Consider the following 14,483-nt stretch of genomic DNA (forward strand, 5'->3'; position numbering starts at 1 on the left):
TCCAGAGGAAAAATGCAGGGCTTGTCCTTCACCCTGACGTCAGATCTGTCTTTAATAAAATCCCCAAAGAGCCAAGAGAAAAAGGCAGAGTGCCTCGGCTAGGTTGCCAGTTGAGGATTGCTCCGCGTTCCCCAAAGTGGTGTTTTTTTCAAAACGGCTCTAAATCTGGGTTCAATCAATGCATTTAATCCCGGCTTCCAGGGATGAGGTGGCTTTTGCCCTGGATTCTAGCAACAAGCAGCATTTTGCAGGTGAGTTTGGAAACTGCAGGAGAGACTTGTCCTCTGCAAACACACTTGGATTTGGTGCGGGGTGCGTGCAGGAGCCTGGGCACGGGTAAATGCATGGGAGATGGGAGAGAGGGGAAAGGAAAGGAAAGGAAAGGAAAGGAAAGGAAAGGAAAGGAAAGGAAAGGAAAGGAAAGGAAAGGAAAGGAAAGGAAAGGAAAGGAAAGGAAAGGAAAGGAAAGGAAAGGAAAGGAAAGGAAAGGAAAGGAAAGGAAAGGAAAAATCTCAAAAGTTTGTCTGAACTGAGTCCGTCTCCACTCAGCATCCAGGTGGATCTGCACAGAAAACCGTGGAGTTTTTTGTTTGCTTGCTTGCTTTAATCACTGCCATTCTTACTGTGGAACAAAACAAGGAGAGAAAGATTACCCATTGCTGCCTGAAGCGGTCAGGGTCAGGCTGCGAGGGGAGCGGCTCGGGGACGAAAGGGTCCCCGGGGGTGCCAGGACCGGGGCTGGAGCCGTGCCGAGCCGTGCCACAGCCGGGACCGGCACCGTGACGGGGACCGGCACCGGGCGCCGCCGGGCGCTCCCCGCAGGTGTGCGGCTGCCGGAGCCGCCTCGGGGCCGGGAAAGGAAAAGTTTTTTTTTTTTTTTTTTTTTTCCCCTGCTTCTGCCGGATCTCTGTTTTCTGGTTTGTGCGTGCGGTAGCTGCTTTCCTTTGCCTCCTCTTTGGAGGGAAAAAAAATAAATAAATAAAAGAAAGAAGAAAGAAAAGTGTATGGGAGAGCCACTCATTTCTGGAGGTGTTTTCGTTTTGCTTTGCTTTTCCCAGTGCATGCTTGCGGCTTGTGTAAAATCCCCGGGGGTAAGAGCAGTAGAGCAGTTGTGTTTCGGAAGGTAAAAATCAAAGCAAGGAGGTGGAGGGTGCGGGGGGTACCTGTTCCCAGCGGAAGAGCCACTGAGCAGCCATGTGTCCCCTCATCCCCATCCCCATCTTCATCCTCATCCTTATCCTCATCCCTGGAGCCCCGGGGACCCCAAAAGAGGTGCAGAGGGGATGCTTGGACATGCTTGGGCTGCCCAGCGTGAGGTTGTGGCATTCCAAGAGCTGTGAGGCTGTGTGAGGCTTCTGCCCAGAGGGGTGGGGGAAATCAGCTGCTTCACACAGGGGGGATTTTGCTTTGCAGGGCTGCTGGCACCAGGGTTGGCTTGCATATAGAGAGATAAAGAGGGGCTTTAAAGCAAGAAAGTAGGAAAGTAGCACGCGTGGTGTGGTACACCAGACGCACCTGTGTGACAGCCGATGGCAGAGCGATAAGTCCTGCTTGAATGTGGAGATGGACTGATACGGTACCCTCCAAGAAAAAAAAAATAGAAAAAGAAAAAAAAAGTGCCACAAAACTAGCAACAAACAAAATGCATCTCTCCGAGGTAAGAATCTACTCTGTTTTTTGTTGAGCAAGTAAAAAGTCACCCAAAGGGAAGGGGGACCCCAACTCCTGCCCCTACCCCTCCACAAGTGCTATTCCAGGACATGTGTGTGAGCCCTGAAAATTTTGTCGTGGTTATCCTGGGTTCCCTTGATATCAAAGACATTTGTCAGAAAAGCAGCTGCAGCATGAAAGTATGTGTGAGTGCATGCAGACACATGCGCCTGCTGTGGGGATGAGTAAGTAAGTGCAATCCAAATATTGCTGGCAGTATGCTTGGGCTGAAGACTATCTGAAAGAGCATCAAAAATAGCCTGCAAAGAGTCCTGGTTCTGGACAGTTTCCAGGTCAAGACCTCCACCCAACAGTGCAGGTGGAGCTCTGTCTCTGCCCTGGAGTAGGGACGATTTCTCTCCACTGAAGATTTCTCTCCAGGCTTTCTGTGGGGTCTTCTCCACACCTGAACTGGGGTGGGGTGGGTTGGTAGGCTGATGAAGGGCAGGTTTCTACCTAAGAGGATGAGGGAGTGGGAAAGAATAGTGTGATAGGATGGAGGGATGGGAGAGGTAGGGGACGGCAACTGGGAGGGATCATTAATCTGTGCAATATCTAAAGGACTTTTGAGAGAAGACCAGGCTTGGTCAGGTCTGCTTAAGAGAAGGATGTCCAAAGGTGGAAGAGATGTTACAAAGTAGTGTGGGGTGTGGCCAGCATGGCCACCCTGCCCAGGAGAGAGAACCCTTCTAAGTCACCCAGGTCACAACAGATGAGTGCTGATAAAGCCATGACACAGCCCCACCTCATTGTCCATTGTGTCTTTGGTAGCATATCCCAACAACAGTAAATATCTTTCCAACACTGTGCATACATCCATGGAGTGATAGCACCAGGCAGGCCACTGTGCATGTGCAAAGCTCCGTGGTATCCCTGGGGACCTGTGACATCCTCAAGAGTGATGTCAATATGATGAAAAAGGAGAAAAAAAAAAAAAAAAAAAGCTACACTAGGATCTGGGAAGGAGACGTGTATCTTAAAGTGTGTTTCAAAAGACAGCTCTTAGGTTCTCAGGATGGACAGACCATCACTCCTAGTTCTGTATTCAGCCACAGGCAGTTTCTGAGCCCTTAAACAGTTTTATTGATGAAGTTTTGTACTGGACCTCCTGCTCCAAGCCCTCACAACTCAGCAGATATGAGACCCATAATTCAGATTGGACAAAATATCCCAGACCAGGGTGATTAGGAAAGCAATTCTGCATTTTGTAGAAACTTCATAAAAGAGATTATATGTGAAGAAGAATAGCACTAAGAGTTTCTAAAACACGTGAAGTAGGGGGATGAGGGTGTATAGGTAAGGAGTGAACGCAGTTCTGCAGACTTCTCCTTCAATGATGCTGGTAAACAGCAGGTCAGCTGTCAAAGAGAGGTGTTGCTCTTCATCACAGGGATCTGGTTTAGTGGGCAATATTGGTGGGAGGGGGTTGGTTGGACCAGATGATCTTGGAGGTCTTCTCTAACCTTATGGATTCTGTAATTAAGTAGTGACTTGTAGATAGGTTTTGATGCTTTCATTGGATGTGATGGCAGTCATGGCACACAAACACCGTCCTTTTGGCTTTAGTGGGTGGGAGGGAAAAGAAAGATGTTCAAAGACAGTTTTATATAGGCACATTCTCCATTTGAGCATTAATTTCATTAGATAGTCACCAATAATGACCTGAGTTCAGGGCTGTCACAGGTTGTGTGGAAGGTGGTTTGAGAAATGTAATATGTTTCTTTTTTCCCTTCCCCTCTTTTATCTATTAGCACAGATGTGAGGACAAGAATTTCATTTGCAAAATATTTAGATTTGGTGGCAGGAAAAAATGATTACATTTCTCTTGCTTCTTCCAGGAGAAATCACATTCTGACCAAGTTTGAACCAAAACAAATAAATAAATAAAAGTTAAACAATCTACAGATTGATTTATTAATTTATCTATTTATTTTGCTAGAAGCTCCCATATAATTCAGTACTAAATGCTCCAAACATTATCCTTACCTGCAAAAATCCTGTGGCCCTCCAGGAGAGGTGAGCTGAGGTTTGTCTGCTGAGTGCTTTATAAAAGAAGGCTGCAGGCTTGCAACACTGGTAATGGTGCATGGCTAATCTTAGGCAGCAGGCGCTCAAGGTTGATATTACTTGTACCTCTAACCTTCCCACCATTCTCTGTTGCTTAACAGATGCTGCTTACCGAAAAGAGTTTGGCTATGATTCTCCTTAGGACGGTTTCTATCCTTCACTTCCCTAAATTGTGGATGACAATTAAAATTACCCTGATTAGAGCAGCTGAAGAGCCATGCAAGAGAGCATCCTGGGGCTCAAAGTTGCATCCCTGTGGATATGGCTGGGTAGGCTCTCCCAAAGCTGGTCTTTGATTCAGCAGACCCCCTCACAAATCCCCAGGCATAGCAAAATCATTACTATTTCTGAGGCAACATCTTGAAAGCAGCAATGGATGGTGCTTCAGATGGATCAAAGGTCCAGACCCAAATTATTTTTTAAGATACTCCTATGCCTGCTTTTCTGCATGTTTTTTATAACTTCTCCCATCGAGCCTCCGGGTTTGCTTAGACAGCCATCAGGTGCCTGTGTGTGACAGTGTCTTTGCCAACACTAACCAAAACAGAGAACCAGGGAAAGGGCTTGGCCTCCTTGCTCCCCTCTCACCAGTGCCATTGCCTGTTCGTGTCACCTTGGGCAGGTCCTGTACATATTTCCCTCTGCAGCAGCCCTGCAAGTACTCCTCTAGCAGGGCTTCTCTGGGGAAAGCCATTTAATAAAGATAATAGATGTGGGGTTAAGCAAAATCGTGAGATTTATATTATTGTGCCGTTTGTCTGTCCTGTGAAAGAGTTGCACTTGTTTAGGTTCTTCTGCCTTCCCGAGGTGCTGGGAAAAGGCACTGGCCAAAAATTCAGAAGCCTTCCACATCCACACGGAACATGTGATTTCTTTCTTCGGAAGCTCTGGCCTCCCATGTTGGGAAGCTAGGAGTTGCTTCAGCATCTTGCCAGTGCTCATCTTACTGAGAGCTGCTCTTTTTGGATGGCCTCAGTGTCCCAGCGGGGTCTTGAGCATTCCTGTCTGGACAGCCTTGGCTCTCATTTGTGAATGGAAATGAAGCTGTTTAAAAAAAAAAAAAAAAAAAGGCAAAGAAATAGTATTATGCATGTGAACATTGGCAGCAGTGACCTGGCAAAAGCTGAACAGCCACGGCTTCAGCTGAAGATACTTTAGGGTATCAAGCCTGTCAGTCGCTCAAACTGGGGACCAGAAAGCAAGATAAGTTTTTTTTGTTTTGTTTTGTTGTTTTTTTGTTTTGTTTTGTTTTGTTTCTAATTTGAGTTTATCACTAGGAGGGGAAGGTAGGCTTCCTGGATTAAGATGTCCTTCTATATTACCCTTTGGTTTCTTCCAATATAACTCCATCATCATCAGTCTTAGGGCACTTATGTTAAAACAGAATTTTCTGTGTTTATTAAGTAAAAACTTTAACTGACAGCTATCAGTTTGGTGGTGGTGGGCCCAAACAAACTCTACTCATTTATTTATCTTTCTGTGTTTATAAAGAGGTCATCCCTGGCTCCTTGGTCTGGACTAACAGCACCCAAATTTCCCCATCAGTGCCTCTTCCAAGCTTTGTCCTGCGCAGGAGCTGCTGCCTGCAGAGATGGGTTACCTTCACCTTCCCATTGCTCCATGTTGGCCAGGAGATCACAGAGATTTGATTTTACAGGTGTGTCCCTGGGTCAAGGGTCTCTGAGTCTGCTGCTTTAGCAGCTCTGTGCAGATGTTCTCCAGTGCTGCTCTGGGATTACGAGCTGTGGGTGAGGGTCCTCCTGTAATCTCATTGTCTCTCAGTTCTGGGAGGTACCTCTGTTGGTGCCTCTGTTACTCACTGCCTCTCTTATCCAGTGCATCCATACTGAGCACTTACTTTTTTCCCTTTTGGCTGTTGCTTATTCTGGAATCCTAGGTGGAGCTTCTGGAGTCCTCTTAATCCTTTGTACTTTCCAATATACTTCTGCTGGACTTTGATTTTTAATCCTTGCTTCTGGGCTAGGTGTGGGAAAGCAGAAGGGAGAAAAGGCACCCTCTCTGGGTGCCAACAGCTGGCTCTACTTTATGAGTAACTTCTTGTGGATGGAAAGTAAAGGAGAGCCTTTAGGCTGAAACAGCTGTGAAGAAGATAACATTTAAGCTAAGCTTTGCAGCACAACTTCAGCAATGAATTTCTAATACTTGGGCTGGTAATGCATTCCAGGACTGTGTGGTCATCTCTGTGTTCCTCTTCTCTTTCTCAATAGCTCCCACATTGTTCTTCTGTTTTATTAGTCTGGGTCTGTCATTCTACTTAACCTAGAAAGCAAATGAGAGATGAGCAAGTTGGAAGGCCAAGTTTCATGAACTCCAGGATGGCTTGTAATGAGCCCAAGAGGAAATCTGAGAAGTATTTTCAGAAGTAAATGTGGGCTCATGCATCGTCCACAGAGGGCTGTGAGTCAGAGGAGCATACCTGGGTCCTGACATTACTGGACATGTGTTCAGTTAGGACTTTGCTACCATGGATCAATGCCAGCCCTACAAAAAGACCTTCTCCTAAGAGCTTGCCTTCTTGCAGATTTGGAAGGAATTGTAAGAAAAAGAAAAAAAAGAACAGCTTGTGCTTGTTGAATGGAGCAGCACTGCAAGGTAGCTTGGTCCAACATTTCATCAATGCTTGGATGAACAGAACTACAATACCTGTTCTGCATTGATTGTTTTTACACCTTTTTCACAGAGATTAATCAAAATCCTTCTATTCAGTTTATAATTACTGATATTTAGGGTGAATCTGTTCTTTCCATTCTGATCTTACTGAGATCACCTCCAGTGAAATGCTTCCAAGTGTATATGAAGCCTTGGTTGGATTATTCTATCTCTAGCACACAACACTGACTTGACTGAGTTATTAGTGTTAGATATAGAAACATGCAACTACTACATGGAGCACCTGCATATAACGGAAAGAGCATGGCAAAGTCAAGAATAGAAAACGAATTGTGTACAATACCTGAAACAAAACTTGCTGCTGTGCAACCCACATACATTTAACAACTTTGACCAAAACTGCTCTGGATGACATAGGGATTTTTTTCTGTTAGAAGGTAACAGTTATTTGAGTTGTGTGTGCACAATATCACTTTCCCTTTTCTAGAACCTACAAATATAACTCAAACTTTAATTTCTAAGTTGTTTAAGAGTTTTTATTCCTTTCTCTGCTCTACCAGCTTTCCAGAGTACCTCCCTCCTTTTGTTTCTTGTGTTTCTTGTGTTCTTATTGAAGTTTTTCAAGGAATGACAGCAAGAGAGGGTGGTTGTTTCTTTCTCTTGCTGAAGTTTCTTCATCTCCATAAACTTTTACTTGGCCTGTGACGGGGTGATCATAGTGAAAAGGAGGAAGCATGGTTTCACTATAAACCTGTTTGGGGCCTTATGGGGACAACACTAAGCACCTGAATCAGTGACCTCTCTGAAGAGATCAGCCTTGCACTGGGCAGACACTCACAGAATCAGAGAATCGTAAAATCACCTGATTTAGAAAAGACCTTCAGGATCACCTTGTGCCAGGACTCTGCAAGGAAACTGGTGACTACCCCAAAAAGTTCAGCATTGTCTTAAAGTATCTCCTGATTGTGCTCTGAATACTTGTGTCATTGTCACTGCTAAATGGTGGTCTTAACATTCTCATATTTGTAGTGCTTTGTTTATTTTAATTTTATTTATTTATTTATTTTTAATATATGTTTGTGTTTTTTGTTTTTTTTTTTTTGACTTGTGGATCCTCCCTTCTGGGTTTTGAAGTCCACCAAAACATTCCTGGATATGTGTGATAACCAAGGAGCCTATATCTCACATTTATGATCACCAGATTTTATCTGCTGGGACAGAAGGAACCTTCTGTATTTGGGATGATAAGAAGGCAGAGGTATCAAAATCCATATGGGGAGAATAAAACTCTCTTCCAAATGGCTGGCACATGTACTTGGCTGCCTGCAGGCAACCAAGTCCTCGGTTTTAGAGTAACAGCTGGATTATTTTATCTGTTTAGCAAGGAAGGACCAAACCACAAAAACTGCAGCCAGTGCTGAGAATCTGCAAGTGGATTGCACTATAAAACTCCTTGGTTACATTTTTATGAGGAAAAAAAAAAAAAGTGGAAAATTAATTAGGAAAGTATCCACGTTCCATTAACTAGTTTGGCCACTCATCAGGTGGTTTATTTATAAGCACTGCTGGCAATATTTCCTGTTGGATCTTGGTCTTGGAGGACTAGGTCATGCCCACAGCAGCTGTGTGTGGGCTGATATATATTGATATAAGAATATCGGTGCAAATTCAGCTCCCTTCTTTCTATGAACTTTTCTGTCACATTTGACCCTAGATATTGCAGTTAGTGTAATTAAATAGCAGGGATGTCACTATATATTTAATACTGAAGTTAATTTATGGAGATCATTCACTATTAATTCTCACTGTTTTATTAGAGTGCCAATTGCACATATTAAAAAACTGACATTTAACTGCACATTTCTGTGAGGCACAGATCTCCGTGGGCCTCGGAATGGGGTCAGAAAAGCTGACACCTATGAGTTGGTGGATATCTGGGGGTCACTTGACTTGTTTTTCCAGATTTTGCATCAAAACCTGTGCTTAGCTTCCTTGGTGTGCTGGAGTTCCCCCAGGAGGTGGTGTGACCGTGCTCGTGCAGGCTGGTGAATTCCTTGCTCATCAATGTTGCCTGAGTGTGGGTGGGCTCCTGAGCTTGCAGTGGGACGATGCACTCCATGCCTGCTTTCAGGCTCAGATAAGAAGCTTCTGCTTCCTTTAGATGATATGTTTAACTCTGTGTGATTTATGTACACACAAATATATATAACACACACATATACAACCTACACGCTTGCATTTTTGTCGTTTGTGTCACTTGTTCCATATGTATCATATAGGCTGTCTGTTTTCAGTCAAGGAGACGACCATGCCATATTTTTGACTGATCATCCACCCCCCAGTGCCAGCTGTATGAAAATGCTTTCTAGAGTGTCGTCTGGGAGGCTGGAGTACTTGATCAGAGGAATAAATGGATATTACAGCGGCGCAATTAAGATCATTTAAAAACCTCTCCATCTTTGATGATTGCACCATTTTAAAGAGAAATAATTAAAGACTTACATCTGTCCCATTTCCCATGTCATTATATGCCTGTAAAGGTGTTGATCGTGGTTTTATTGTTCATCATGTAATACAGAGGGGAAGCTTTCTTAGAAAAACAGCCTTTACAATGGGAGCAGTGTGGATACAAATATTTTGGCCTAACACCCCCCTCCCCGTACACTTCTCAAGTCTGTTTTTATTTTATTATTTTTTTTTATTTAATTTTATTTATTTATTTTTTTTTTCGGCATGAATTGTGCAAGTGGAGCAGCCTTGGCCCAGGAGGATGCTGAGCACCAGCAGCAGGGTGCTGTGCAGGGCTGCAGGAGAGCACCAAAGCCCTGTCATCTGTGCACCAACACTGCCCTCACGTGTCGGGGAGCTGGGAGACCAGCCCTGTGCCTGCTCTGCTCTGCTCGCAGCAGCCTCTTGGCTTGCTGTAGGCAATGAACAGCCAACACCAAGGTCATTTTTCCAGAGACAAGCAAAAATGTCAGTACCCATATAATTAGTAATTCATCTTTTGCCCCCTGGAGACAAAACGCCTAGTTGATGTCCTCTCCTCTGTGGGAAAGCAGCAGCATGAACTGCTTAAGAGTTGAAATGTTTTTTATCAGTTTGGGGTTGTTTAGGATGGGGAAGAAGCAACGTTTGCATGGAGTGCTTTGTGGAGATGTGTGGGTGCTGATGGACATGACAATATCTCAGCGACTTTCTCCTCGTGACCTGCCAAGGAACTTCACTGCTGGGGTGCAGGACACCCCACATCAGTGTGTTGCAGTGGAGCTGCAGCAGTACCCTGAGCAAGGGTTTGTTTTTTCATTCATTGGTTCGTTAGTTTTGTGGCTTTTATTTTTTTTTTTTTTTTTTTTCTTTCCTTTGGTATGATGCTTTTTGAGGTTAGGAGGTCTCTGGATGAGAAAAGAAAATTTTGTCATCTGCTTGGTTTAAACTTGAGCCCCAGCAGGTACCACAGCAAGCAAGAGTGTGTAGGACCCCTTACATCACTGCACCAGCACAGCAAGTTGGAAACTGCTGATCACCACTGATTTGTTGGATGTGAAGGCATTGGAGAGGTGAAAGAGTCTTGCCCTTTTGCAGGCATCAGATGCATGTGATGTTTGAAAGATAAAAAACAAAGCAACTGATTTTGCTGAATGGACAGCATCTGAGAGTTGGCTCAGTGGAACATTTTTTTTTTTCTTTTCTCTCTTTCTTTTTTTTTTCATCCAATAAGAACTAAACAACTAGTTCTATTAGTTACGTGTAGGAGGAGGGATCATGGTATGGTTACGATGTAGGAACAAGAAATCTAGCTGCTATTTTTGGCTCTGCCACAGACATCCTGTCTGCCTTTGGGACAGTCACTTCATCTCTTGGGCCCCAGATTAAAACAGGGTTATTCAATACTTTCCTCTTTCCTTGCAAAAGGTTCTGCTTTCCACCATAAGCAATCCCTTCTGCTCTTCTTGCTCTTGCAGATGTAGTCCATGCATTCCCATCCAGAGAGCTGAGACCTCTGAGTTTATCAGTGTGCATGTTTACTGCTTGCATAAGTTATTTCTCACTCTTTCTCTAACATCTTTTTTTTTTTTTATTTTACCAAAGCCCTGTATTTCAGTTTTGTTTCCACTGACTTCAAGGGGCAAGAGGATTCATTCTCCACACAATGCATAATTTTCCTTTACTAATAACTTCACTCCTTTTTTTTTTTTTTTCTTTATGAATTTGTGCCAGGAGGTATTCTATTTTCCCCACTTGTAGTTTCCATCTTATTTAATTTGAAAGCAACAGCTTTGTCCCCAAAGCTTTGTACAAGTCAAGGGCAAATCTACTGGCCTCTTTTTTTTTCTTTTTTTTTTTTCTTTTTCTTTTTCTTTTTATTTATTTATTTATTTATTTTTTTCCCCATTTGCAGGGTGTCGGCTTTCATTTGTAGGGGATTGGATGGAAGGTACAAAGGTATAGCTGCCTTTTGGGTCTTTCTGTTGCATATTAAAACAGGATCAGAGCTTCAAATGTGTCTGGAATAGTGTTTGTCGTGCAGAGCTCAGGCTGATTGGAGAGCTGGCTCTGTCCTTTTCCAAGCCTCCCTCCTCTCCATTGCCTGTTTGCTCCTTTTGCTGTTTCTGAGCCAGCTCTTCAGGAACAGACTGTTCCCCTCATCACCCCATCCTCCCTTTTCACAGCACATGGACAAGATGTTTGCAGCCATTGCTCCGCTGACTGTCCTACAGCGGTTCTTGATTCAAAAAGAAGCAAGTACCCCTTTAAAGTTTTTTGGATTAGCCTGGCCATCAGGCCTCTCATAGTGGACTTAATGTCTTATCCCCAAGCCCACCTTTGCTATTGCTCCCTGCAGTCCTGTGGGCTCCCCAGCATCAATGCTCTGCTTAGTCACTGCTACAGGCACTCAAAAAGCATGTGAAAAGACCCCACGTTGTTATCTGGTCAGTATGGAGGGCACACTGCTTCCCAGTGCTACAGCACGGGGATGGCCAAGGCCATAGAACCAAGACTAGACAGGTGGCATCCTCCTGATAAAGGTAACACCAGAAAATGGGCAAGTGCCTGCTGCAAAAGTGTGCTGCAATGCAAAGGTCCTGCAAACTTACATAAGGGTGTAACAAGCTTTCTGCAAGTCTCATAAGCCAAATGCTCTGGGCCAAGCCATGCTAATTTTCAGTATTTCAACTGTGCACCTAGCCACGAGGCAGGAGCCAAAGGAAGGAGAATCCCTCCCTTGCCAGGTCTGCAGGATTTTAAATGTGGAGCTCTGTAGAAATCCAGGCCAAAACAGACAAGAAGTAGAGAAACTGTCCATGGCAAGAGTGCAGAGGGCAAGAAAACTTGATGACTGTGAGAGAACACCAAGGTGAATATTTTGGAACTGAATTCAAGGTTATCTTTAAAGAATGCTGTGAAGCAGCCAAGCTATTAAAAAGAAGCTTCTCTTAAATTCAGAGTTGCAAAGATCTCAGGACAACTGCGGATGGGAACTTCTGCGTGAACCCCCATTCCACGCTGAAGAAGCACTGTTTTGGAACAAAAACATGCTTTTATTCTCTCCTTATTCATATTGAGTAAATATATATGAGGTATTTTAGTAATTATCATTCTGAATGATCTCAATGTTATGAATGCACCTGCTGCTTCCTAGCAGTTTCCCTGGCTTTTCAGACTCTGCCAGTGGAAAGCCCCAGTGCTTTTAAAAGTCCTTTCATCTCTGAAACTTTTTTCTGGTCACATTATTTCCTTTTAACCCTATTAAAACTACAGTGTTGTACATTCCTTATCATTTTCATCAATCTGTTGATAAACTGCTACCTATAGCATTCATCTGATGCTATTAAGGTCTACTGGATGAAATGATGGATCAATATTTACACTGAATAGGGAAATCATATAGGGGGAAAAAAAAATAATCAAAACCCAAACAGATATGGATCTAAATCACTCTTAAAGACAAAACATAAGAAAAAATGTAGCAAAGTTATCCTAAAACCCAGTCATCCTTTACCAAAATGCCACTAAAAAAGCAAGCAGCATCTGTTCCCTTCTGTTTTGGAGAGTTAATGGTTGTGGGCTCTCTAAATATGGGGTATGAGACCCTGGTTCTCAAGGGCCAGCCCTTAGCCAAAGTGCAGTTTGTAGCAGGCTTAAAACTATCAGTCAAAGGTATAAATAAATGAATGTATTTAGTGGGAAAAAATATTGTTCCTTCTCATTTTGCATTAGACTCTGTAAAAGGTTCACTTGCCTGTGTGTTTGTGTTTTGTTGTTTGTTTGTTTGTTTGTTTGTTTTTCACTCAATAAAAGAGGCAGAGTAGGAATGATACCCCAAATACCATGTGAGTGACAAAACTCATACCTTTTTTGCTCATTTTTTGAAAAAGCCAAATGCACTTGTATTTTTTTTACCCTTCTGATGATGTAGAGGAGTTTCAGACGATGAACATCTTCCCAGGCTTGCACAGGACATTAACTGATAGTTTCTGTAAAAGAAATAGGGTGTGGGATGGAACCAAACTAAAAACCCACAAAAAATCTAAGCCTTGTGTGTTACAATCAAAATACTCATTTCAACTGTTTTCCTGGAAAGCTAATGGGAACTCCATGTAGGGTCAAGAACCTGAGACCAGATCCACACAAAATTTCAGTATCTCTCTGTTTTTCTCTACTGTGCATCTCAATCCAAATGGAAAATGATGAGATTTGTACACTCCTGAGGCTACGAGCTTGGCTGGAAAATGGAAATCAAAATTATAACATTCTAGGGTTATTAGCTTAGGAGACTAGGGGAGAGGGGAGACCAGGCAGAACGTGGGGGTGTATGCTGAGAGATGAATAGTTGTGGGAGGTCTGGTCCAGGCAGCTTTGGCTGCTTCTGCCTCAGGTTGACCTCAAGGCCTGGCAGTTGTCTGCCAGACAGTAAATTCCCATCATGTGAGCTTTCTTAAACCTTGAATAGGCTTTATTTCTTGGCTGTGGTCTGGGAAGTGGATGCTCTTGCTGATAAGCACTGTCCAGCTGCCAGCACACTGGAGCAGGCTCTCCACTTTGTTGCTGCAGGACATATGCAGTTGAAGTCTTTCTTTTTGTTATTAAATCTCAACTGTTAATCTTCTTGGTAGATTTAGGGACGAAAAGGACAAGTTAAAAAATGCACTTTTGACTCCATGTTCCACTTTCCTGTTGATTCAGCTGCATGTTTCCTACTCAATGGTTCAGTAAACAGAGAACAGTTTAACTCTTCAAATCTTGTGGTTGTGTTGCTTCAGCATCTCTGGATTCTCTCCTTAAAGCAAATTTCCCCTCTATTCTCTATCCAGGGCAGCCTTTTTTTTTTCTTTTTCTTTTCTTCACACGTCCCACACATTTCACATCCTGTTGTGGTTTAACACTTTATTCAGAAAGAACAGGATTTCCTCTTGCTTTTGGTGAAAACACTTCTCCCCTTTGCAACCCCCACTTTCTGGTGTTGTGCTCGTAAAGGAGAAAGTAGTTAAAACTTCTAATTTTATTTCAAAGTATTTAAAAATCAATCGACAAATTCCCTGGAAGTGGCAGAAAAACAAGATACCAATCCTTGTAAAGAGAATTTTGCCTGTATGTGTTGAGAAAGTGTGTGTTGGATTTCATCTTGGGAGAGAATACATACTAAGGGTATTTCAGACCTTCAGAGCAGAACAAGATCACACCTGTCTCTGTTTTCATTCTTTTGTTGCAATGGATACTTTTGATGTTGTTGATGGCATCAGTGGTATCCCACCAGTTGGTGGTGACTTGGCTGCATCTTTTTGCAGCCACCTGAGCAAACCCTTTCTGTAACTGGTGTGGGCTGCAAGTATACCCGTGCTGAGCAACATGCTGGATATGACAGTCATTCATCTCAAGCGAACAAAATGGTTCACTTTAAAACCTTGTCTTTTTTCTAAAACAAATATTTTTCAGGTTCTAACTTGTGCCCTTGTGCATACAAAATCCACCAGACCTCTGTAAGTCACATTCAGCAAATATTCACATGCTCCTGATCTTTCTGTATGTGAGTAGAAATCTGTTCTTCCCAAAGACACACCAAGATTGTTTTA

At 43.2% G+C, this 14,483-nt stretch overlaps 1 protein-coding gene across 1 annotated transcript in view; it reads left to right on the plus strand.

Annotated features, from left to right (window-relative positions):
- Window positions 1–203: 203 nt before the first annotated feature.
- Window positions 204–14,483, plus strand: part of CCN4 (cellular communication network factor 4) — a gene marked incomplete at both ends in the record, with an annotated part of 35,780 nt that continues 21,500 nt past the window's right edge. Inside the window, one exon of the mRNA XM_084306937.1 lies at window positions 204–251. Within this exon, the coding sequence (XP_084163063.1) occupies window positions 204–251 (48 nt within the window). The remainder of the gene's footprint in view (window positions 252–14,483) is intronic.

The sequence above is a fragment of the Netta rufina genome (assembly GCF_964035555.1).
Source record: "Netta rufina genome assembly, chromosome: 2".
NCBI lineage: Eukaryota > Metazoa > Chordata > Aves > Anseriformes > Anatidae > Netta > Netta rufina.